This window comes from Marmota flaviventris, chromosome 1 (genome assembly GCF_047511675.1).
Source record: "Marmota flaviventris isolate mMarFla1 chromosome 1, mMarFla1.hap1, whole genome shotgun sequence".
Classification (NCBI taxonomy): Eukaryota; Metazoa; Chordata; class Mammalia; order Rodentia; family Sciuridae; genus Marmota; species Marmota flaviventris.
Genome location: NC_092498.1, coordinates 32,789,304 through 32,816,851, shown reverse-complemented (window position 1 = coordinate 32,816,851; position 27,548 = coordinate 32,789,304). Strand labels below are relative to the sequence as shown.

Sequence of the window (27,548 nt, the reverse complement as noted above, 5' to 3'; positions counted from 1 at the left end):
TATTGAAAAAAAATAATGTTGCAAGCTTTTATATCAAAACACTCTGGAAATAGCAGATGTAGAAAACAAATATTTCATAAATCTCTACATGCAATGCATCACTCTGCGTTTATCCTCTGCTAAGACATTAAAGTTTTATAAAAACACATTTAAAATATTGAGGTATCTTTCACTTGGAAGAGGAGAGCATTAACCCCTCAAACTTTCTTATAGGAAACTTTCCAATTATTATTTCACTGAGCAGCAAGCAGATTTGAGAGGAACATGGGGCAGATAATATCCACAATTACTTTCGATACACAAGGAAACTGAGGCTCAGAAAGTCTTTATTATTTGTTCCAGATAACACAGTAAGTAGCAGAGCACAACAGTAACTGGTTTGTTAAAAAAAATACAGGCTCTGTCCACTGTATAATATTGCTTTTCATAGTGCAAAGGGGCAGATTGCTTCCTACAACTGCTAAGCTGAGAGGAGATGAAGGCAATGAAAGGCTTCAGAGGAAAGACAGGAGTCACCTTGGTGACGCACATGAGGAACACAGAGGAGGGGATGGGGTAAGCTGAGATGAAGGCAGAGGAGATGTTAAAGAATGAAAGGAGTCAAGGTAATGGGGATGGGAGATACATAGAGGGACTTGGAGGTGGGAGTTAGAACCTCTTGATTCAGGAACATCTTTTGGCTAAGATATAGACAAAGGCAGGGAGCAAAGCTACTTAAGACAAGAAACCCTCTACTATGGAGGAAGTGTTCTTGTATTTTTTGATTTAAATAATTCGTAAGGATAAAAAAGCAGGTTCAAACACTACCACATAAGGCACCACACAACCCACTGACAGCTCACCTCGTCATCTATCATATCCAGGCTCTGAGTGAGGGGCAACAAAGGAATCAAGAAGAAAAGGGTTATAGAAACAGGTCGTAAAACATCAACAGTACACAGTTTTAATAAACTTAAAATCATGCCAGGCTTGAAGAATACAGGCAGAAAAGTTTACAGGGAACAGAAGTTTTACCAAACAAAAATCATGTTAGAAAGAAGTAAGCATGGGGCTGGGGTTATGGCTCAGCGGTAGAGCGCTCCCCTAGCACATGCGAGGCCCTGAGTTCGATCCTCAGCACCACATAAAAATAAATAAATAAGAAAGAAGTAAGCATGAATATTTAAGTAAGAGCAAAAATATCTTTACTTACGTTGTGTCTGTCTGCTCACCTCCACCCCTTTTGGGGAACCAAACCAATCCTTAATGTAATTTCCTGCCTCTCTTATAAACATTTATCTCCTAATAATTCTTAGCAATGCTCACCATGACCCTTGCTTCTAAGTAAGTGGTTCTCACCCTCTTTTCCTTCCTTGTCAGAACTATAGCAATGATTCCATCAGGATCCACACCACAAGGAACAGGAGAATCTTGGTGTGACCGTGGCAGAGGTAAGGGAAAAAGGGAATGGACAATTTGCGAACCCCCATATGAGCTGAGCTGTTTTTGCTCTCCAGGTCCCAGCCTCCCCACTGTGAGTGATCCTGAAAACAACACAGTACTCTCTGGATGAGAGAAAGGGAGCGAAATCACGAAGACTTTACATAAATACAAAGCCATGATCCTGCTGGTTTCTATGCAATAATTTATCCTAAAAACCATTTTCCCAGTATATTTTATGAGACAACTGTCTGATCATAGTGCCACTATAGTACCTCATCTGATGACAGTGCTAAGGACTGAGACAGCCCTGGTGTTTTGGGTTCTGCTCCTAAGCCACTCAGGTCTGCGGAACTGGTACTGCTGGGACTGAAGTCATCGTTGAAGGTAAAATTCTGGAAAAACAAAGGAAGCTCAGTGTTAAAGGGGCACAACAAGTGAACCAGAGGCAGGTGTGTTTCCAAGTTCTCAGAGGTTCTTTATAAGCCATCTCAGAAGAAACTCATACTGGGTTTGGTAATGACCTTCAACCGGCCAGTGGTTGAGAATGCTGTGTCTTTTGTGCCTAATTGAGAATTCTGGTGCTTTCTCCATCTGATGAAAGGAGAGGTGTTTTAGAGAGATGATTCTTCAATCTCTCTCCAAGGGTACAGAATTCATTATCCTCTGCTACTGCTCAGAGGAGTAATATTAATAAGCCTATCTTCTTTGACCCTAATCGTGATGAGTAACAGTGTAAGTAAAAATACAAGATGGTGTGGAGAGGCTGAGTTATTAGGAACAGATGGTGATTCCTATCAGGAAGGTAGCTGGAGCACCCCTGGGAAGGAGCGCATGCGGCTGTCCGTGATAAATACTGTGAGAAGTGGCAGATTCTCTCCTGGAGGTACCCTTCAAGATGATGAGTTCTGGGGGAGGACACAGTCTGACAACACTCTGCATGTTCCATGCTGGAATGAAACTCTCATGGCACCAGCAGACAACCAAAGAGGCTGGGCACAGAACAGACACATGGGGCTGGAAATCAGCTGGGGCTGGGGAGGTAGAATATGTAAACAAGACTTCCCTGGAACATCATTAACATGTTCAGAGAATATTATAATGAAACTTAACAATGGCTACCTAGCTGCATTCATGGAAACATTTTAAACCAAATCTGGAGACTTCCTCAGTGCATGATGATGGTAGAATTACTCAAACAACGTTTAAATGCCTCAGATCCGATAGTAAAAGGCCCAGATGCTCTACTGCTGTCAAAACTTTTTGCTAATGCAAATAGAATGGCTCGATTCCCAGGAACTCTGTGCAACTTGGCCAACAATCATCTAGTTTCATGTTCTACTTCATTAGAACTTGGACTGTTAGTTTTCCATTAGGTTCCCTTGTATTGAGTTAAGTTGATTATCCAGAATAAACACTACATCAGAGGCTAGGATACTTAGTGCCAAACTAATTCCAAGATTTGCTAAAACTTCAGAAAAGAAGTCTAACTAAATCAGAGCACATGGAGCTCGGTCAGTAGAACATTTAAGCAGCAGGGTGTTTTAACACAGAACGTCACCATCTGGTATTGTCAATGGAGACACAAACTCAGGCCCCAGTCAAAACCCTTTGAGCTGTTAACCTCAAGGAAAGAATTAAATTCAAGTAACATTAATTACACGTATCTGTTTGAGAAAGAAAGGTGAACATAGAAAAAAGGAGACCAAACGACGTGTGAAAGTTAGCCACCATATATATATGTGTTTCAATAAAATGTTAGATAAGGTTTGCAGTGTCATGCTGGAAATAACCATCATGCATTTAAAAACAAATCACACCCATGCATATAATTCCTAAATCTGTGAAAGTTAAAGAACTCTGGTGACAAAATTACAACAGCTGTTCAGCATGGAAATTTGATATGAAAAGGAGGAGGAAGTACGGTGCCAAGTCAGCACTGGTTTGTTTTAAGGAGTTTCACTCAGATGTATCAAACACATATTCAGTCCCGAATTTATCGGTTTTCCAGTAAATCTTAAAGAGCATAGCAAAATAGTTTTATAATGTAATTTAGATTACTCAGTAAACAGATCTATAATACTGTTTCATGATTTGAATGTATCTTTTCCCAGCATGGCTTAACTGTCAAACTCAGATTAAATAGCAGTACGTGAAAAGACAGGCAAACCAAAGAGAAATGTACACTCTAGAATGGAACAGTGTTAAAGCAGGTGATGGTTAAGTGAGGCTTTCTCTTCCTCACACAAGAAACACCACACGTTGCTTGTGGCGGTGTTACCACACGGTTGCGCGGATCCAGAGCACACACAGGTTGAGGACGCCTTCCAGAGACTGAACAGGAGGAGGGGTTTGGGTTTTTCTTGTTTGCTTTTTCAATCCATGTGTTTTCTACCTTAGACCCCGTTTTATCTGAAATTAGAGTCTCAGGAGAAGGCTGAAGGGGACTTGTAGGTGAAGGCAGGTTCCTGAAGGAATAGGATCCTTTCCGGCTTTCATTAAACCAGGAGAAAGGCATGCAAGGGGAGCGGGTGGAGGCCTGAGCTGCGGAGGGCGGCTTGGCTTTCCAGTTTTCCAGCCTGCCTCTGAAGATCCTGTTTTGTGAAAAGAATGGATGTTAGACAAAGAAAGGCAAAAGGCTTCCTGAAGCAAATTTTGAAAGGTCTCTCAATATAGCTTCAGTAGTAATAGCCTGAGAAACTGTTCTACTCAGCAGAGTAAAATTTTGGGCTGTAACACTAACCTCAATAGTTACATTTTTTTTTTTTTTAATCTAAGTGAAGTCTATGACAATAATCAAAGCTCTAGCACTGCTATTGCCATGGAGAATTTTTTGAAATGAATCTCTAAGTGCATGCAGATGAACTAAGACCAGGGAGGCGGTCCTGCAGGCACTGCTCTTGGGCCGGCCATCACAGCAGCTCCTTTACCTGGTAGGTACATCAGTGCCTCACAGCAGCTCCCAAATAGCACCCTTCTAGCCTTGCTCAGGACTTGTGTTCTCAAGTATCTAACATTTTAGAAAATGATTCATTTAAATAATTTGAACACTTCAGGGCTTGTGATACTTTGAGAAAAACATGTAGCCTACTGGCTTTTCATCATCTTGGTGTTTCTTCAAAGGAGCAGGACAAGACTTGATGTCCTGGTAACCCCCTTGGAGGTCCAAGGCCTTGCACCTCCTGAGTATGTGGCATTGGGCCTTCTTTCGGTTTCCATTTGCTCATCTATGAAAGGTGTATTTTTATGTCTCTCATATGTGGTTGTTAAGAATTAAATAGCATATGTGAAAGTGCTTTGAAAACTATCAAAATATTAAATTCTCTGTTTATTTTTTAACATTTAAAGGATTTAAAGGCATTCAAGGAACACAGTATGAAAACAGTTCCCTTAATGCAGTTACTTTCATATTTATATTTATCTTTTGGTTAAGAGAAAAATAATTATTAGGAACCAAAGTAGGAATAGATGACAGAGTTTACATGCGTCATGGAAGAGAGTCTGCCTCAATATGTCCAAATGTTATTTCATGGAATGTCTATTATCTGATAGCTGTTAATATCACAACAGATTCCCTTCAATTAAAAGAAGCTGAACACCATAGCTAGATAACTTTCTGTCCCAGATGTATTCTGAATTTTAGTCTTTTCACATCTCATTTCAAACAAACTTTGAAATATATTTCAAATTGACATAAATAGCTTAACTCCTAAAAATTCCAGCTATTTACAAATACTGTGAGAATCAAATGGGACAATAACTGAAACACCATTTTATAAACTGGAATGCAGTATACAAATATAAAGTGATTAGAAGAATGACAACTAAAGATAATGGAGAAGTCAATGTGGTTTTGGGAAAACAGAGATCAGCAGTTGGGTGAGCAAAATTGTTGGTCATATTAAAGATTTCAAAAGATCTGATGTTTTTAATAGAGTATTTAAAAAATGGGAGTAGGAAGTCTTCAAGGATAATAGATAAATATCAACTAGAGATGTGTCAAACATCAAATTCATCTTCAAGTCTAAATTTTAAAAAAAGTATCCTTAAATCTAAATACTTATGTCATAAGACACAGGAGTGAACTCAAGAAAGCATGCTAGCAGAGGCAGACTGGTCTGTAAGAAGCATTTTTTAATCCCTTGGCCATGGACAAGTCTGATAAGAACCATCTGGTGCAGCTGTTTCCATTCAGATCTTGGGCACCCAGACAATGAATTAGCATTAGAGGAGGACAGCAGAGGAGTCAACCTGGAATCTGTATTTTAACCAGTCTGATCTGATTCAAAGTTTTTAATACTTTATTAATACTATCCAGAATGCAAATATAATTATTTGGGAAGGAGAAAAGCATTTTACTTTTTCTGATAGAAAATGGTTGTACTGGTTCCCCATGCCTGAATTTCCCCCTTCCATGTGACACCAGGAAAATTAGATGCCATCCCAACTTTGGTCTTCACTGCAGTTGGGGAACTTTTAAATCTAGGTTACAGAAGAAAGGGACAGCTGTCTCCCCAACTCCTCTGAGAGAGGGGAGAGGGAAATCGTATCATCTTAATATCCTTGAATTCAATTTGGGAAGGACCTTGGATTCTTAGTTTTTGGAATGTAAATATTTGCTTCTAGGTTGAAGATAAGACAAGTGACTCCAATTTTACAGCCCTGGCAGTGCCTGCATGGAGCTCCATCATCTCATTCCTCCTGCTCCCTCATCTCCTTAAGATGTGACCACATACCTCTAGAGAGGTAAATCTCTCTGCAGTTCTATCTATCCGGTCATAATTTAACATCTAAGATTGTCTTTTAGCGTAGATCCCACATTCCATTGAAAATACTCTGTAAACATATCTAAAAATATGACTCTTGCAGTCTCACTCTTGTAATTGGGCATATCTGAGGAAAACTGGACCTTAAGATCATAATCACCTCTGGCTATCAGTTTCTGAATCAAGGGAATTTTAAAAAGAATTTCATCCATAATTCCAATAAATTTTGGTAGTGCTTAAATAAATGGCTATTGTTTTAAAGTTTATAAAGAGGCCATAATTAACAGCAGCATGACAATCTCATCCTACTTCCAAGTGAACGTCTTTGTAACAATGCATTTAGGCCACCACCACTTCCTTTTTAAAAAAAAAAATTAGGCAAGAAATAAGAATATTGTTTCCTGAAGTGTTATTCTTTTGCTTTATTTGAAAATGACTTTTGATAGTACAGATCCTGGCAGGACAACATTAGGAGGGAAAAAAAAAAAATCTGAAGGCTACATCTAAGTAAACACTTTCATAAATTTATCTCTAACAGGAAAATATTTAAGATTAATAATCCCATGTGGACTTGTATATCCAGCAATTAAGACAGGTCCTGAGGCCATGTTGTTCTCATAATCTGTGGTGAGCAAGGTCATGGAACCCCAGCCTCTGCTGATACCCAGAAGCTTTCTTATGCCACTTCATACACCAAGGTAATAGAAGACAAGCAAGTAGAAATTGTTGAAAGACCACTTCCAAGGAGTCAACCACTATCTCTATAACTGCATACCATCATATTTGGGATACTCTGAAGAGTGTTTTACATGAGGCCTGGCTGTGTCCCTGTGAGGCTGTCTCCTAACTCCCTCATTTTTTAATCTGTGACTTTAAAACTCCATGACTAATGGAGCATTGTGTGCTTCCTGGCACCCCAGATGAACTGAACAGAGGCATGCTTCCATTTGGTTGGACCTACAGAAATGGAATTCTCATTTAAAAAAAAGAAACATAGCTGGGTTTGGTGGCACATGCTGTAATTTCAGCAATGCAGAAGGCTGAGGCAGGAGAACTGTAAGTTCCAGGTCAGCCTGAGCAATTTAGCAGGACCCTCAGCAACTTAGTGAGCTCCTATCTTAAAATAAAAAATAAATAGGACTGGGAATGTAGCTCAGTGGTAAAGTGCCCTTGGTTCAATCCCCAGTACCAAAAAACAAAATAAAAATCCACTATATTACTTTAAAACTAGAAACCTATCAGTCTACCAACATATACTTTTGAGAATGAATACCAGTTTCTTCCTGGATAAATTGAACTACTGGGCCTATAAAGGAGCAGAAAAGATTTGGTAGCAGATTTTATTTTGACCACTCCATCTGTTTCACCTTGTTGAGAAAATCTTCCTAATTATTACTAATACAAAATCCGTCTTTCCTTCCTTTTTTGCTTCTACCCTTCCTTCCATTTTTAACACTTTCTTTTCCTTTTTTTCTTTCCCCCACTCCCCCTAAAAATAAATCAAGATTGGTAGAAATGAATTCCTGATGAATTTAAAAATAATTTCGATAGGATCAAAACAAAAATGTGTTCTGTACTTCCCTATGCTTTTCTTTAAGTTGTACATTAATGGCTTATGATCATTTTTGGAAACAGATCCACAAGTCACTGCTATAGCACTGTTAATTTTATTGTTAGGAACCAGAAGAAAGAATGGCTTCATATTCAGTCTTCCCAATCCAAAGGTGTCACATGGGGTGTAGCACTCACTGGCATTTAAATGGTTTATAGCTAAAAAACATATAGAGTAATTAACTCATCTATACAATTTTGAAAACAATTTATCCTGGGGATTCCCCAAATTAAATTGCTCAGTTAAGAATCCCACAGTAGGGCTGGGGTTGTGGCTCAATGGTAGAGTGTTTGCCTTGCATGTGTGAGGCCCCGAGTTTGATCCTCAGCACCCCATTAAAAAATAGATAAATAAAAATAAAGATATTGGGTTCATCTATAACTTAAAAAAAATTCCACAGTGATTATTTTGTTGTTGTAGTTTCAAATTTGAATACAAGGTATGTGAACTATTCAGAATCTAACTGGTGATCATCAAAATATCATTTAGAGCTGGGCATGGTGGCACAAACCTATAATCCCAGTGACTTGGGAGGCTGAGGCAAAAAGATCACAAGTTCAAAGCCAGCCTCAGCAATCTAGTGAGGCCCTAAGTAACTTAATGAGACCTTGTCTCAAAATAAAATAAAAGGGGCGCTAAGGTTGTAACTCAGTGGTAGAGTGCTTGCCTAGCCTGTGTGAAGCACTGGGTTCAATCCTCAGCACTATATAAAAACCAATCAATTAATCAATCAATGTATTGTGTCAAACAACATCAAAACCCATATTGCATCATTAAAAAAAATAATAAAGGTGCTGGGGATGTGGCTCAAGGGTAAAGCACTTCTGGGTTAAATCCTTTGTACCCCCCACCCCCAATATATCATTAGAGTTTACAAAACAAAAGAAGTATTAAAGGAACACAGAATTCAAGCAGATTGTAAAGGAAAATAATTAAAGAAAGATGATTGCAACCAGAGAAAGAGCTACAGATTTCATTTTTCTAAATCAGATGAAGTGCTTCTGTAAGTTTCCAACATCCACTCAGGAGACAGGTTGTAAAGCCAGTTCTTAGGGGTAATAATAGCTCAGGGCCAATTGTCCTGGACATATATTTCTCCCAGACCTGAGTTCTTGTCTAAATCTGTGAAGAACCAGCAGTCTGTCTCTGATGGGACACTGTATAGAGTGTTCAACTCATTTGAGATGATGAAAATATTCCCTAATCACCACCCATCCCCAACCAACTGGGAAGGTTTAAAATGAAATAGTAAAAGAATCATGTTAATAAAACCATACTCTCAAAACATAAATGTTAACTTTAGGACTAATAAATATATTGCTTAGGCATTTAAGCAAATTTGTACCATTAGAAATCTGCAAGAGAAATTTGACTATTGATTCTGTCTTAAAATTTTATTTTATTGTGATTTTTGGTGCTGAGGCATGCTAATCATGTACTCTACCACTGAGCTATACCACAAGCCTTCTGTCCTAAGATTTTTAAACTCATTAAAGATCACTTTAATGTTCTAAAACTCATTTTAGATTTGTTTTTAACATATGAAATTAGTTAACCACACTGATAAGAGTAATGGGATATTTAGAGTCAAAAAGTTATAATTCCTTGGATAAAAAAAATGTGGCATTTATACACAATGGAGTATTACTCTGCATTAAAAAATGACAAAATCATAGAATTTGCAGGGAAATGGATGGCATTAGAGCAGATTATGCTAAGTGAAGCTATCCAATCCCTAAAAAACAAATGCCAAATGTCTTTTTTGATATAAGGAGAGTAACTAAGAACAGAGTAAGGAAGAAGAGCATGAGAAGAAGATTAACATTAAACAGGGATGAGAGGTGGGAGGGAAAGGGAGAGAGAAGGGAAATTGCATGGAAATGGAAGGAGACCCTCAGGGTTATACAAAATTACATACAAGAGGAAGTGAGGGGAAAGGGAAAAAAAAACAAGGGGGAGAAATGAATTATAGTAGATGGGGTAGAGAGAGAAGAGGGGAGGGGAGGGGAGGGGAGCGGGGATCATAGAGGATAGGAAAGGCAGCAGAATACAACAGACACTAGTATGGCAATATGTAAATCAGTGGATGTGTAACCGATGTGATTCTGCAATCTGTATACGGGGTAAAAATGGGAGTTCAAAACCCACTTGAATCAAAATGTGAAATATGATATATCAAGAACTATGTAATGTTTTGAACAACCAACAATAAAAATTATAAAAAAAAGTTATAATTCCAGCCTTATATTTTTGAGAGTTTTTGTAAACATGTAAATGTGTTTGCTTGTTGGGTATGTCAATCTGTTAGATTTTGGGCATTTAAAGTTCTTAAAATGAAAACTGAATATTAAGTGCAGCTAAAAGTGGGCCAATTCTAGGCTGAATAAATCTCCTCAATAGGGCTGAGCTGACATTACCCAAAGATCACATGAAAGCAAGTGCTTTTGCTGGCCAGGCACAGGCAAAAGTGAGGCGCTTTTCTATTCAGACACATGCATGCATCTTAATCCCCAACTTTGTTAAAAGGTGCGTTTCCACCCAGCCCAATGACTGGTAAGTGGGGCCCTGCCTTACTCAGCCACAGGGTAGAGCTGCCCTCCAGGTACTTGTCATAGCATATAATCTAAAATTCACTGTCATGCCTTGATTTATCTAAAACCTCTGAGAGAAAAATCATCTTGAAGGATTGCCTGAAGTATAATCCCTATAGCCCACTCATTCTTCAAAGATGACAAAAGTCTTTCTTGGATGAACAAGACTGCCAGCAAAATATGGATTGAAAATACTTTTAAATCCCTCCCAGCAAACTTGCTTCAAGTGTAAATGATAATGATAGCCATTTATGTTTATTAAGGACTTAAAGTGTGCTTAAATGTGATCCCTTCAATCTTCCCAACACTCAAAGAGGGCTGCATGATGTGTGTGTGTGTGTGTGTGTGTACGTGTGAGGGTTTCTTCATCTTACAAATAAGGAAACTAGGGTACAGAGAGGTTAAATAACTCGTCTAAAGTAAACAGCACAGCCAAGATTTGAACTCAAGTTCTTGACCATTTACTATTATGCTCTTGGCTCTCACTGAAAGGCCACTACGACACTTACTATGAAGGTATTGTTGAAGATGATGTAGGTAAGTACCAACTTTACTTTTCCTATTTAATTTATTTTTTAAAAAATTATGTTATACAGACCATGTACTTTTGTATATAAACAAATTATTTTTGGAACAAAGGAGCAGACTGTAAATAAATAAAAGAATAAACACATGAATATGTGATAATTTATAGACCAGCTAGGTAATGAGTTAGAAATCAAAGGAGGATTTTTCATAGAATCACATAGATCAACACTATTCAATACAAATATGAATCTCATGTGTATTTTCTAGTAGATACATGAAAAAAGAGGTAAATTAATTTTAATACTAATACATTTTATCTAATCCCAATGCACAATGTTCTATCAACACATAATCGATATTACAAAATTAATAAGATATTTCACATTCTTTTTTTCATACTGTCTGAATACTGCATGCATTTCTTCCCTAGTACATCTCAGCACAGATAACTCAGGAGCTATATCTGACCAGAGGTGACCTTACTGGACAAAGCATATAAAGGTGGACAAGGGAGCAGGGGCCATGCACTTTTAGCCCAACCCATTAATTTTTTCTTAGGAAACCAAGGTGACTTACTTTTGGAAAAGTCAAGACTACTACCTTGGATTTCAGTTCAGTGTGTTTTCCACTGTTCACACATTCAAAGTGAATGAAAATTCACTTCCACAGAGGCATGTAATCTCGCTCAGAGACACACACCTTCGCTCACAGAGCTTCTCCACGAGCTCCAAGGAGATACTCCACTGGTAACAGTGTTCACCTGTTCTGGATTTGAGGACAGGATTTTATTTGACCCTCAGGTGTGTCCTTTAAGGGATGAATAATTCTGATGACTAAATGCTTCCTACTTTTGGTAGCTTCTATGCTTCCTGTTTAAATTGGAATATTCATGGAGCACTTATTTAAAAAGTTATAGAACCAAATCATATTCGTTTGTTGGTTTTATTTATTATGATTATTATTCTCATCTATTTTCTCAATCTGTCTCATGCTGGTCATGTATCTGAGTCATTATCTTTCCACAAGGAACACAACAGTGTAAACTGTACTATAAGGGAGGAAAAATCTAAAATCAAAACCAAATTTAGCAAATGTCTATCCTTCTTAAAAATCAAACAGCCACAGGTTATAACTGGCTGATGACCTCAACAGATTTTAACAACCTAGTAAGAATTGGATGAAAAGCCTAAAAGATAAGATTACTAACCCAATCTGTGAATCTTTCCCTCTTTTATCTGAGAAAGTGGCATGGGGTGGGGAGTCTGTTCCAGACTCTTTTCTGTAATTGCAGTGTGACCCTGTAGCTGATTATACTTATGCCCACCTACCTTCATGGGACCTGTGAAGCCAACTCACTGCATTAAGCTCCTACTGGGCAGGGATTCTGTTCTTCCTGGAATACATTTTCTTAAGTTCTGGGCCCATTATCATTCCATATTAGGAGAACAGAGGCTGTCATTAGATTTGATTAGTGTTACCCAATTACTCCCATTGTGCAAAAATAATTTTTTTGAAACAGAAAAAAATTTTTCTATTCTCATCCTATTTCAATAACATGAACTCCTTTCCATGCTGGCAAAATTCTATTATAAATAATTATAAAATTATGATTCTAATTGAAAACTCTTTTGTAGCATTGGTATGTGAGGAATTATTTATGACTACAGAAGTAGGGAGAATCCAGAATTAATGTTCTACAAGGGTACCAGTGGCCAGGCAATAGAGGAAGCAGCCTGCTGCAGGTTCAAGAGCTGTGCTAGCTGTGGTGACCATTGACCACCCTCTCCAGACTGTCTGTGGCTTTGCTTATGGTACAGCAAGCACTCACCAATACCATCAAGATCGGCATAATTTTCACCTGAAATACAAACACTGCTCCCACACAGCCTGTTGGGTTCACACCTCTCTCTTGGTTGGAGTCTCAAAGGGATGAGGTAGTGACAGCCTACGATGCCCAGGGACTAATGGAAGGACAGTCGTTCCAGAAGCATGGGAGTTTCTCTTCCATTGGGTTTTGTGCATTTCCCTCTCTCTTCTTTAAATGGCCTTGTTATTTTTTTCCCGAGTATTTTGCTGTTGTTGTTAGTTTTAAAGCACAAAGTAAACTCTTTGCAATTTCTTACTCCAAAGCCTCACAAAGCTAAAAACTGCTTTTGAGTTGCATATTACCTCAGATTTACTTTATTTTTTCCTGAGATTTGTTGCCCTCAATGTAATAAAGGTGTTCTACCCTTTCTCCATTGTACAGCATAAAGGAAAACCAGCCAAACAAAGTAATTAGTTTGGGAAATTTTTTCTTCACCCACCACCCATTTTGTTCTAATACCAAGGAGACTGTACAATCTCTAATCAAGAAAAGATATGGTGGTGGGGAGGGTATCAGAAAAGAGAGGGAAAGAAAGAAAAGGACATAGCAGAGACAAACTATGAAGTGGATAAATGATTTTACATCTTTTACTTTAAGCATTTTGTCTGTTTCTTTCATAGTCTATAATTCTGAGATGATTCCCCAAATTTGCAGAGACATTTAAGCATCAATAGATGCATCACTAACTGGAAATGGCATGGTGGGTTGGAAAGACATCTAGACAGGAAGCACAGCCCAGGTTGGCATTAATAGCCTGCTACATAACCCTGAGCAAACCAATTTAATTTTATGAAGGTGCAGATCTTTATCAATAAATTACGGCACTATCATCTATCCTCCCGATCTCATTATAAGGATCAAATGAAATGGTAAATGTAAAACCACTTTGTAACTTGCAAATAATAATAATAGCAGCAAACTATTATCATTACAATTATTTTTGAATACCTACTGTGTGCCAAGTATTATTTTAAATGCTGTACATGAAAACTCATTTAATCCTTATACCTTATATGTAGGTACCATTACCCTCATTTTACATGAGAAAACAGAGGTAAGGAGGGCTAAGTAATTTGTCCAAGGTTTAAAAGGTTTATGAGCTACAATTCAAACCCAGGCAATTGGATTTCAGAGCTTGATGCTTTACTCTTTTCTTATATAAACCTAAACTTAAAATCATGTAATCTTAGAATAAAATTGATAAAATTTGATGACATTCTGTTCAATACTTATTTCTATAGGAAAGCCTTTATTGAAAACTAAGGACAGTGGACAGTACCTGCAAATCAATTAAATACCCAAGTCTAGAAAGAAAAGGTGGCTGCTCTTACAAGCATGTTTACAGTCCTGATCCCAACAAGGTATTTAAGGGCAAAGTTACTCTTTCAGAGTTAACAAAAAGAAGGCACTAGCATTGTGGGCAGTTAGGCAAAGAATCTGAAATAGATCTACAGAATTACATAGATATATTTATACTGCATTTAGAAAAACATTTATTGAAACTCTTCATGTGAACATAATTCTTCAGTTACGGACCAATGGATATGCCCAAGGCCAAATGTAGGCTATATTTAAAGTAAGACAAATATAAACTCATTGTACAATTTTTCTTTCATCTTAACTCTAGGAATATCACTTAGGCTCAGAGATGCTGACTGCTGATTTTGGTTAGCAATTGAAGAGGGAGCCACAAAATTCAGGTATAGAAATAAATACATGTTCTTAATCAACCACTCATACCTGCTACCTGCAGAAAACCTATTGACTTCTTTTTCTTTTTCTTTCCATTTTTTTCCTTTGTTGGAATTCCTTCGCAAAGGTGCCCTATAATGACAGCATACAGTCAGAAAGGGGGAGTGGAAATTTCCTCTTTAATACTCCTTTTACAGAGGGCTTGCTTTTTACATCATGAAGTGCTTACCCCAGATCCACAAACTTCCGCCTAATTTTTCCTCCTTGTTTCACCAATGAACTGGATGCCCTTAGTGATTTGGGACATTTGGCATCATCTAGGATATAGACATATATGAAAAGGATAAATTATTATTTTTTAAAACCATGGATCAAAAATCAGTGCATATCTGAATCTAAGAAATTTGCCTAAATTCCTAACTGTGGAAGAAGATAATGGATGCCCTTTACAAAAGACATTGGCATGTGCCATGTTGAAAAACAGTCACTTAAGCAGGAGAGGTCCTGTTGGACAGAGGCCCAATACTCACCACTAAAAGTATTAGTGTCAATCCCACTGGAATGAATGAGAGAAGCAAACAAACAAACAAAAAACAAAAACCACTATCACACTGTCCTCTGCTTCAAAGCAGATCTTCCTTTTGTCCTTTCTTTGGCTCCAACTCTTGGTTTGAATGCCTGGGCTCTGTTTTCCATACCTAGCCTTTGGTTTTGTAGCCTCTGAAGAAACTCAACCCACTTTCTCTGTGTCCTCAAAGCTCAGAAGAAAATATCACCTGAGAGTCTAAGAGACTTACAGTGACAGTAAAGGTAAAGTTTTCACTTGCTCACGGCCTTGGACAGGTGAGGGTAGAACACGGGGAAGACTCTTAGACAGGAGCCCAGCTATAAAAGATATCTTTGAAAGGTCCTTCTTAATAGTTGGGTTGGAACACAACTTGGCTGGCCTCCCATGATGTGGAAGACACCCAAATTTCAGTGCTTGGAGCTGCCTGATCTTTACCTCTTTGAGTTACATGGGCACTCTAAAGGGACAGTAGCTGCTGGGGGTTGGGGACACTCCAAAGGATGCCAAAAATTAATCAGAAGAGAGGCCTGCAAATGGTGTTCCATGTCAACTGTGGCACTATTCCACCTGTTTTTGTGTGTGATATTATTCCTTCCTAATTGCCTGTTGGTTTCTGTCTCTAACTTTTAAATTCTTGAATTTTAGGAACTTTCTAGCATGAAGCATAGATAGAACAGGCCTCTTAAGATAGTGTTCAATTAACCTTGCAGGTTAATTTTGCTTACGAGTTTTGTACACTTCAGGAGAAATTTTAAATAGACAACAACATGTATCCTTAAAAAATATGAAGTGCACACACAGTTCTCATTTAGGAGTCTAGCTTCAAAGCTCTTAAGCAGCACAGGACACTGACAAATACTCCAAGGATTTTTAGCAATGAGCATTTCATATTTTTAGTTAATGGTACTCAGATAACAATAATCAATTCCTTGAAAATGTGCATAATGAAATACAAGAGTTAGAAATATGTCGTGTCAAAATCCACTTCTAGCTTAAAATATTTATTATGGATATTTGCATCATTACTCTTTGAGTAACTGAATTAAATAGCCACCAATGTGACATACACACACATAAAAAATTATCCACAGACATGGCACAAATGCCTTCTAGGGTGCTTTTGCTAATGGACATTTAAAAAAGCAGGATTTCAATTTTCTTAATAGAAGCTGAAGAAAATAAAGTGATGAATTCTTCCAGATTAATCCTAAAGCAACTCTTAAAGGCTAGGACTGTGCAAAATTAAAAGAATACTGCCTAATTATTTTCTGAATTACAGGTAGCTGGGAGGTATTTTAATGAGTGAAGAGAAGGCCAGCTGAGAAAATGTACATAGAAATGCTCTTTACCTATTAGTGTTACAGTTATTTGGACATCTTAGGACTAAAAGCCTGATTCTGGCCATCACAGAACCTGCTGCTAGGCAACCAAACATCACTATCTGACACATTTGCCAAAGTGTGTTCCAAGGAACACTGAAGAGGTAGGGTTAAATTAATCAAATTCACCTTTAATGCACATGAGAACTTCTAATCCATATACAAACCAATACTGGATTGGCCTTGTTTCAGGAAAAGATAAATGTCACATTTTAAAAACTTATTTATTAAGACTTCCATTAGGCTTTTAGAAATTTCTCTAATACTTCTTTAGAAGTCTGAGACCCCAAACTGAGTGGGTTGGCTTTAGGCTTTGGTTATGACAGTCTCCTGTTATAACTACTCAACTCTGCCACTGTGGCCTTCAAGTAAGCACATATAGCTTTCTTTTCCAAAGGTAATAAATTATCTATGGCTAAATCCTGAGGCCTTTTCTTGGTCTGCATTGTTCTCAATCTCGCTGCAAAAAGATACTTGACTGTCCCTTCTTTTATGATGGGGACACCCAAATCTACCTTCCTGCCCTGGCCTATCTCTTGAGCTCATGACCTCCAATGTTTTTTGTTTGTTTGTTTGTTTTTTAAGAATTAACCATATTTCCCCCCCGTAAAGTCTCTTTTCTTCTTTTCTGTTAATGACAAACCCTATGCTCTGAGGCTAGAAACCCTATGACTAGTTATAACTCACTTTCTTCCCCCTATTATCTAGTCAGCTTATACTTCAAGGGTTCTTGCATCCTTCTGTCCTGTTATTGACAAGGGATCTTCTTTATAGTTTATCACCTCTCAGTGTGTCTCATTTAGCCTTCCGATACCTAGTACCCTTTCCTTTTCTCAAAACAAACTGGTGGTTTCCTAGTAATCTGAAGGTATCTCTGATATTTAAATTCTAGAGCTATAGACTTAACCTACTACCTGTTCACTCTGATGTTCAACAATTCCCCTGCATAAACAAACTGCTTCAGCCAGCTAGGATAGCACCAACCTTCTCATGCAGGTTATGTCATTGTGTCTGTCTCTGTGAATGTCCACTCACTCTGCCTTTCATGCCCTCCTTACCTAGCCTTTCTTTCTTTCTTCTTCTTTTAAAGTCTTTCAATGGTTACTTTAGTTGCATTTTATTTGTCAAGTTTTATTTACCAACCTTAGCTGGATGTCACCTCTCTCTCCTCTAAGCAATGATATAGTTTTACCATATTTATCATTACAGAGGCCTAGTGTAATATTTTAACAAGAAGTGAATCCTGCAAAGATTTTAGAAAGCTAAATACTATTTACCATGTATTAATTCAATGAAGATTTTTAAAGGCATGCTATGTCAGGCAATGTGCTACTAACTATATAAGCTTAGAATAATAATCTCTAGTATTTAAAAGTAGAAAACTGATAATGTTTAATTTACTTAACTTTGGTCAAAGGTCCGTTGCTATGCAAGCCTAGAGACAAAAATTTTATTATTAGGTGCTTATAGAAGAGGAATAAGGAAAGTATTTTTATGGCTCCTATTGCCATAAAATCCTGTTATACAGACCTCTAGGAAAAAAAAAATCTTTACTTCCTCTAATTTAACTGACATTCTGTTAGAGATTTATCATTGAGCTAGTTATAATGGGACTCTTTCTATCTCAGTGTCTTCTATGGGCCCTCAAATTTGAGGAAAAATGATGACATGCCATTGTGGTACTGACAAAAATTTAAGAAAAACCCAACTCCAGTTTGAGCATATTGAGAATATTATTTAAAAATTCTAAATAAATGGCAACCAGTGACTAAGCCATCTTCAGAGTGTATCCAGCAATGTGGAGTGGAAAGATACTTCTAGACTAGGAATCAAGAAGATTTTTCTATAATGAGACAGGGAGTAAGTATTTTATGTTGGTGAGATACACAGTCTCCGTCATAACCACTCAACTCTGCCACTGTGGCATGGAAGTAAGCCTATGTAGCTGGAAGATTATGGCTGCATTATAATAAATCTTCATTCACAAACCAGGAAGTAGAAGGGCTCGGTTGATGGATCCTGTCCTAGACAGCTGCATTAGTAGTCTGGAGTATGATAGTACTTCATCCAGAAAATTACGAAATATCATTTACAGGTCATATTCCCTTAGGGACCAAAAATGCAAGGATTAATACGTAAGGCAATTTTGGCTCACATTGATTCCTAAATCACTTATTGCACATAAGGTGATGGAGACAGAAGTAGCAGTGAAAAATTCTCTAAAATCAGAGAGAAAAGAATAATGTACTCTGCCTGGAAATGGAGTGACTGGGCCTAAGACTTCATTAATGAGGTGAGAATTAAACTGGGTTTTGAAGAAGGATATGGATTTTCCTGGAGTGTGGTGTTAGATGAAATTGTAAGCATGAGATCCAGTTTGTCCCTGTGAACATCACTACGTCCTTTTTTAGTTTCTTCACTGATGAACTAATGAGTTGTAAGAACCACACACATAAACATACACCAAGAGGGAAACCATAGGTTAACCATACCTAACCTCTCTTGAGTCATGTCAAATGAACATGGAAGGCACAGGAAACTCTTTGAGGCCGGAAACTTATATCAAGGTAATGAGAGAATGTGAAGCTTTGACACAGCTTGAGTCCAGGTCAGAATAGCAGACCAGTTTCACACAGCAAGGAGCACAAGGGTTTTATAGAACATTATCCCACTCTGTTAATCAATGCTGCATCAGCCTCTGCAACATCCTAACAAAGGGAGCACAGGATTTCCCTAAAGTCTGAATGACACCAAGGTCCATTTTTTGGAAACTAGGTGGGAGGGCTGTGGGAGAGCTGCAGGCTAGTGGTGCTTATAGTGAACAAGCAGGTCACCAGCATGCTCATAGGCCAATGGCCATAATCTGTGTCCATATCCAGTAAACTTGACTCTAATTTTATGTTCACTGAGCAACTTTCTGAACCTATCAACTAGACAAGACAGAACAAAACAAATAAAGGATGTTTGTTAATAAGTCACCTGATCCTCCTAAAGTAAATCAGCCTTCTGCTCTGGGAATCAGTGTTTTGTAGGTCTGAACAGCATGAATCAGTCACCCTGAGCTTGAGTGAAGCTGGGTACATTATTGGGATTCTGGATTTAGAAAACTGAGGTCAGACCCTTAACTCCCCAAGGCACTGTCTGGCAACAGGACTATGTCTGAGTCAGTGGCTGAATGGTTTCCCTCTTTGACACTGTTCAAGTGTGGAAAGACAAGAAGCATAGTGTCTTCCAGTTGTTGCCAGTGGTGGTCAGTGGGGGTTCATAGAAGCAAGGTCACCAGAGGAGCAAGCTAGCAGGAGGTTCCAGAATAGAAAGGGTTGGGGAGGGGAAGTGGAAGGGAGTGGAAGGGGGAGGAGGGGAGGAGGGGGAGGAGATGACAGCAGACAGACTGTCTCTAGTAGGCACACTCCTTGAGGGAAAGGACAGAATCCTGTTTGTTTCTGTATATTCAGCTTCACCATGAAGGCTGACACAGCCAGAACTCAGCAACTGCTGAGTGAACACTTGAATAACTGGATTAATGTCAAATGAACATGGAAGGCACAGAAAACTCTTTTGAGGCTGGAAACTTGTATCAAGGTTATGAGAGAATGGGAGGCTTTGACACTGCTTTCATCTATCCACCATTAGTACCTAGCAATGGTCACCATACCAGTCACTGACTATTTATAAAGTTAGTATTTTATCAAAGCTCAATTCACTGCTCCTGCTTTGTTATATATAACTCTGACCAGCCCAGCAGAACTGAAAATGAGAAAGCCCAAGTACTTGGTCTCTGGAAAAGAGAGACTTTCCACCTCTTGTCTTTTGTCCTGCTAAATTCCAAAGGAAGAAAGGGAGGCATCAGAGGTGAGGTGAAATTCTCATATTTTATTGCTATGCTACTGCTAAAGGACCCTAAAGCACAATTCATATCCAGGGACTACTTGTCCAATCTGAGAGGAAATATCTACTAACCTCAAAGAATCATAAATAACTTAGAAGTAAAAGGCAGAAATAAATAATCTAGACAGGGCTTAACTACTTATAAAAATCTTTGGGTGAGATTTCACGTGTTACTACGATGTGATTTCCCTCAGATAGCAAGCCATGTCTTATAAATTCACACAGTGGATCACAGATTATTAACTATTAGCTCCAAAGGATGTTCATCTGCTATTTTGCCTTTTTATGGACCAGAGTCTATACATATCTTTTTTTGAAAAGATGATAGTGAGCTTGCTACAATTGTACCTCTATAAAAGTGCTACCAAATCCCATATTTTGGGTTAATTAATAAAAATTTCTGGAGTCTTTAATTTTTTTGAGAGTAGGCCTGCATCACAGTTAACTGACCACTGCTTTAACAGGCTCCACTGGTACTCTGCACTCCCTAATACTCAAGTATTGCCTCCTTCAAGAAGAGCTGAAGTTAGGAAAAGTGTGTGAAAGAAAACTGTAGCAGCTCACAGGTTCAGGAAAGGGAACCAAGGAGAAAAAAATTAGGAATAACAATTGAACACGACCAAAAGTTATGAAGCAGTGTGAGCCCTACAGGCACCTGTATTTCTATGTTTACAAAATGTTTGTGGAAAGGTTACAATTTCTGATCTGGTGGAGAAAAATCAGTAGAGTTTTAAAAACTGTGGTGATGCATAATCATACCTGTAGTGTATGAGTGTCTCACACTGTTACCAGCACTGACTGATCAAATTTCAGTCTGAAGATGTTAGCATTCTGACAAATTTTTGTAATTAGATATGTAATTTAAATGATCATGTCTTGATCATCAGTGAGGTTGATTATCTTTTCATATCTTATAAATAATGTGCATTTTATCTTCAAGGATTTAACAGTTTCTATCATTAGCTTATTTTTTACATTTAAAAAAATCAGTTCTTTGGAACTACTTGTATATTAAAGATAAAGTCCAGCCACTCACCTTTGTATGTGAAGTTTTTTTGTTTGTTTATTGACTGCAGAAGTTGAGAGTACTTATAAAATAGGCAGAGAATATAAGCAAACATCAATAAAAAAAAACACCCATTTGTCACCTAGCCTGATGGACTGCAGTTGACAAGAATGGGGTCCCTGGCACATCCCTCCCAAGGACCTCTCCTGCCATTCCCATTTGGACCTCAAAAGTTTGTTTGTATAGTGATGTGGTCAGGCGAGAAGGGCACATGGCTAGTCACTGGGGTGAGGGGTGGAACACCAGAATCTGATGACCTAAATAGTTTTGTTTAACTTTATGTAAATAAAACTATATATATTCTGTAACTTGTTTTTTTAGTTGATGTCTTATTCCAGAGATTCATCCCTATTGTTATATTTCAGTGTATTTTATTCATTTACATATGTTAAAAAGTATTTGAATGTGTGTATGTAGATTTCATTTCAGATGTGAAAGATAATACAACCAAATTTACTTAGTTTACTTTAAAGAAAAACATCAGACAAGGAAGGAGAATAAACCTATGACTTATACCGCTCAACACTGGTTAGCTTGTTTAATCAATAATTTATTGTTTCTATAAAGTAAAATATATAATTAAAAAGACAAAAGTCTACTAATGCTGCTATAAAATTTTGGTGTAATTCTAGGAGCCTATTTTAAAATTTAATTTATTTGACCAGCCTCCCTGTGTTATCTTTATCACAGCTATTCTATTACACTCACTGTAATATAAATTGTTATTATGAAAAGTATTTGGAATAAAAATCAATCAATGGGTTGTGACCTACATCACTTTGATCTTCAATATATATCATTTTTTCTCTATGACTATGTTAGTGTTTATTGAAACTATGAGCTGCTATTCTACATAATCTTTAGAAGGTCATTCAAAGAATTTCCTTCAATAATAAACTTGTAGAGAGCCAAAGAAATAAAAACACTAAATGAACAGGAAAAGATTAAAACAAATAACACAAAATACATGGGAGTAGAGATCTCTCTTATCCCATAAGGTAAAAGGAAAGTAATATTATTAGCTGTGAGAAGACAAAAGACTTATGACAATGAGACAAGTCATTTCTAAACTGCACAAATTGGAGTGTTAGCTAAGTCACACAAAGCAAAAGCAGAACAACAACAAAATTAACAATACCTTTTTCTCGTAATATTTTCTTTCTGGTAGCTTGATGGGGGCAAGGAGGTTCTTCCATATCATGATCAGATTTTGAAGGAGAGGAAAGCGAAGTGTCTCCCCAAACAGAGGAGAAAGGCCCCCTTTCTGGGTGCATTGGTCCTTCTTGAAACTCTGCTATGTGGTCAGGCGAGAAGGGCACATGGCTAGCCACTGGAGTGAGGGGTGGAACCCCAGAATCTGATTCTGGAGAAGAAGTTCTCAGACCCTTGGGCGGAACTGATTTGGTAATATGCATGAGGTTATAGAGACTGTTTGAAGGCTGTTGGTATAAGAGATTATACAGGAGGTTATGCCACTGTGATCAGTTCTATGCAATACTTACTTTGAAATAAGACCAACCTTTTTTTAGTGAATACCCATGAAAAGGAATATTTGTTTGTTGGTTTACCAAAAGGAAGGCATCGTTCATAACAATTCACCATATTAATGCTGAATCTACACAAATACCTAAAACATACAGAAACAATTACTTATACACTCATTATTTCCTACTAGGTAAAACTAACAGCTGAATATCAAAAGCACCATCATGAAATATGACAATATGGATAACATTCATGGCTAGTTTGATGAATGAATAGAGAAAAGAGTTTGAATTATGATAATATAAGAAGTTGTGTAAATTCAGGAGACAAAGACAGGAGCTATTCCAGTTGTTTCCAGCTAGGGCACAGATTCTGGTTGCAAAAGAACCATTATCTTCAGTAAGCTATAGGAATTATGAAAGAGTCTAGCACAAGTCTGAGAACTGTCAAGGATACCCACCTTTCGCTCTAGACTGTCCTCCCCATCTGTTGAACTGACACTATCATAGAGTCTTGTCCTGGTGGGCCTCTGGCGCCTGTTCTTCACGGAAAGCTGGGCTCGAGTTTTTAGGACCTTTGAATCCAAGCGTTCTGTTTCTGGGACTGCTTCGTTCAAGTCTAAGAAAAGAACGATGCAAAATAATTAGTGAGAGAAACCTTTGGAAAAGACAGACCACAGACACTGAAAACAAAATCTCAAGGTTATCAATAACAACCAGGAAAGAGGTGATAACCATTACAGCCTGATAGCCCATAGATAACAAAGAAATTAGTGGGGTTTAGGAGAATTTGAGAAACCAACACTAAAAACGACCAAGGCAATAATGAAAATCAAACATCCCAAGAGCATAATATTTTCCTACAACATAATTATAAAAAGCACTGATTTGCATTCATTTACATGTATGCACGTTGGAGTGTTTGTAGTCACAGTTATCAGGTGAAAGTATATCAAAGTGGGTAGATGTTAGAAATCCTACAGATAAAAAAGTGAGGTTACAAAGAACATGTGTGGGCAATAGCAGGTGACCATGGGCATGAATTTTCTATTCCAAATTTCTGATAGGCTGTATCACTTTGGTCTTAATATATTTTACTACCCCAGTTCTGAAACCTAACTTGTTTCTCTTTGAATGCTGTAGAAAGATCAGAACAGAATTACAAAATTGATTTAACCAGAAAATTTAAGATAGTTGAAGAAATAAAACCAGATCTGGCTACATGAATAAAAATTAAACAACCATAAGTACTAGCATTATGGATGCAGTAGGAAAAACATTTTCTTTTCTTTCATTAACTTCTAAGTTTATTTTCTAGGTTATTTGTCTGTGTTTCTGTCTCATTTATTTTTCTGAATACTTTCTCTCTTCAACAGAAACTATGCTGGTTTTCCAGGAAAATGTTTAAGTCTTTAAATAAAAATACTCCAAGGGGAGAGGGAGCAAAAGGGGAGGTGGGGAGGAGGAGGAAAAGAAAGAAGAAGTGGGAGAGAGAGAAAGCGGAACAGAAAGACAATGAAGTAATAAAGGAAGAGTCCAATGTGGTCCTCATTAGTCTGTCTCTTACCACCTTTAATTGCGCCACCTAGACTTTAATCAGGACATGGAAATTAATATTCTAAAGGGGACAAGGAAACTTTACTCATGAACATACCTAGGTATTAGTTTCAGAAAGCATATTTTGCCCGCATTTATTTGGAATGTTACTATTTCTTACATCTGCATATGGAATCACTCCTTCAAAATAAAGTATTTTGATCTTTAATACTATTTAATCTTTTCAGGATGGCAATCATCAAATGAAACCAGATTCAAGGAATTAGTAACTAAGTGCTTCTGGATTTAAATTATTAAAAATAAGAAAAAAACCTGAGTTCTAGAAAACATATGCAAAGGTATTAACAGAATAAAACAAATTCTTCCTCTAACATTAGCCCAGATAATTTCTTTTATAGCATTATTATAAAGATGTGTTCTAACTACACAATAAAACTAAAACATGGAAGCACCTCATGTTGTGTCTCTTATTTATGAAATGGAATATTTGGCATACGGTTCAAACAAATACAAGTAAATATATTTTTACCCAGAAGATATATCCATCCAATGACATTTACACAAGGTTTTGACTTTTCATTTCCTATACTTGAATAAAAAAAGAGTAATCAGAAAAGTCAGACCATGCAAGTATACATAAAGAACAACTAGATATTTTCTAATTAGTATTCTCTTTACTTTTTTACATGCCAATGGAGAAAAAATTATCTCCTTGATCACTTTAATTTCCTCCTTCCAATAAAATCTATATTCACAGCTGCCCATTAAGAGTTCATTAGTTGTGATAATTGGGAGAAAGTCAACCTTGCAAGCTCTGTTTACCTATAAAATGCAGAACATCACATAGAAGAAAGCAATAATATAATTAGAAATGCTGCAGTACATACACGTTTTACATCTTTTCTGTTTCATATTTGGATTGTATGATCTACAATACAAAATACTGTCACATTCTTCACCTCATTTGTTTCTCATTACAGCTTTGTGAGACAGAATGCAAGTGGATATTTTCCACTCCCAAAGCTGAGAAAACCAGAGTAGCTTACCCTTCTCTACAAAGCTAGCTGTGCAGCCATGATGATTATGGTATCTTGACTCCCATGCTACTGGCTACCCACTCCAATTTAACTAGTGTTGAAAGGTTATTACTGTTAAGATTTTAATGCCACCAGAGTCCAGTATTTTAAGTTTTAAAATCACACAAGATGTGACTAATCTAGGAAACTCAGATCTTTCACAGTCTACATATGAATATTGCCATTTATCTTTCATATATTTATTAGGAAAAAAAGAAAGATATGTTGAGAACTAAAGAACAAACTACTTTTCAGATGATTTCATGTCTGGTTGATTTGATAACTAGTTACTTGGTGATTGATAGACCCAAGGAAGAAGTCTGTCTCATTTTTGTAAACATGGTTCCTTTTGCAATGGATTTCTGACCCTAGAGGACCCAGCAGAACACCCACATCCAAGACTGCACTGCAGTAGCTGCTCCATCACTGGCTACTGAACAAATAAAATGAGGAGAAATGAAAATGTCTTATTAGCAGGACTTAAGATTGCAGAGAATCTACTCTAAGATTCCAAGTTCTACTAATATTCAGTAATTTCCCTGGTATTGCTGTTAGACAACTCAAAATGGCAGTATGGTGTATTTGCTTTAACATCAGTTGACTAGGTGCAAACTGCTTGAGCGCACTCACAAAATTATGTCTATTAGTGATATGTTTAACTGGCATCTGAAAAGCATGCCTTAAACCCATTACAAAACATTGCATGCACTTACCAGTTTTTGAGAGTCTGAAAGCAAATATCAGAGCCACTTTAGAGCACTGATTGTAGATTACAAGCCAGTAATTTATATTCCATTCTGAATTTTTTTTTTCTTTTTGAGAACCAGGAAAATGAAATGGTGCTGAGAACTTTGACTTCAACAGCACTTATACCAGAATGAAGCTGGAAGGAGCACTATCCATAAGATGCATAGACAAAAGACACTGTAAGTAACATTCTAATGAGTATTAGAAGAGATATGTGTAGATGGGAGGAAAATGCACAAGACTTATGCTGCTGGGTAACCAGAAGTGTGATCTGTCTATCTTTTGCCACCATGAAATATAAGAACCAGAATGTTACACCTCAAGAGAACACTGGGATTCTGGTCCAAGCTTATTCTTCACATAAGAAAACTGAGGCTCAGAGAAGGCTACTCATTTGTTTACTAACTTGTACCTTAAGTTATCTATGGAAGAGACTGGAAAGTGATCATGCCTAGAAACCTATGCTCTTTCTGGAGGGTCATTCTTACATATGGAAATAAACTACACATTCTTCTGCTTTCCTTGAATTCTCTTTTTGGTTTTATGTTCTGAAGAAAAATACATGTCAGGGACTAACTGTATAAACTCACAGAATTATATAGCAACAGGAAAGAAAAAAAAAACATCCAGGGATTTTTATTTGGCTTTGTATTTATCAAAGGAATAAAATTCTTATTAAAAAACATTAGCTGTCAGTTTTGGAGATGGCAGTGTGACAGGAGAAATACAACGGGCTCAATATTTCTAAGTTAAGTGCTGCTAGATGTAAGGGCTTAGGTAGCCATGTTCCTCATTGTCACTCATTCCCTAGAGAAAGATCTTAATAATACAACACTGCTTCCCCAAATGCAAGACCTCAGTTTTTCCCTTCTTTCTTTGCAATATACCTTGTTCTGTTGTCCATGAGGGTCAAGAGAAAAATTTCCTTTTCCTCCTCTGATTTCTTATTTATTCTATCTTTCAGATCCTCTAGTCAGTTAAATAACCTGCCTTTGACTCAAATACAGCTAGAAATATCAAAGAGGAGCAGACTCAAGTGATCAATAGATACAGGCAGATACATTCTGAGGAGATATGCAGGAGTTAATGATGGAGCGGTTTGTGTGGGCAGGACCTCACTTACCTGCATTTTTTAGAATAGTTTCAATATTGTTTCAAATTGGAGTCTTTAAAAGAATTTAATGGATTTGATTACGATTTAAGCAGCTGTTATGAAAAATGCTCTATGAAATTAGAATGTTATATATCATATTACACAGAGACCAGTTCCCTACAGTAATACTGTGAGTCATTCAGTTTTTTTCACTG

At 37.3% G+C, this 27,548-nt stretch overlaps 1 protein-coding gene across 4 annotated transcripts in view; it reads right to left on the bottom strand.

The window, feature by feature from the left end:
- Ppp1r9a (protein phosphatase 1 regulatory subunit 9A) overlaps positions 1-27,548 on the bottom strand; it is a 304,758-nt gene that overhangs the window by 7,916 nt on the left and 269,294 nt on the right. For 3 of the 4 annotated variants that reach the window (XM_071612431.1, XM_071612439.1, XM_071612436.1), the window contains 6 exons: positions 23,322-23,479; positions 22,515-22,815; positions 14,705-14,792; positions 14,524-14,607; positions 3,815-4,013; positions 1,695-1,814 (listed from right to left, as the gene is read on the bottom strand). In XM_071612431.1, the coding sequence (XP_071468532.1) occupies positions 1,695-1,814; positions 3,815-4,013; positions 14,524-14,607; positions 14,705-14,792; positions 22,515-22,815; positions 23,322-23,479 (950 nt within the window). Of the gene's footprint in view, positions 1-1,694; positions 1,815-3,700; positions 4,014-14,523; positions 14,608-14,704; positions 14,793-22,514; positions 22,816-23,321; positions 23,480-27,548 lie in introns of all 4 variants that reach the window. The other variant, XM_027955448.2, reaches the window with a different exon arrangement.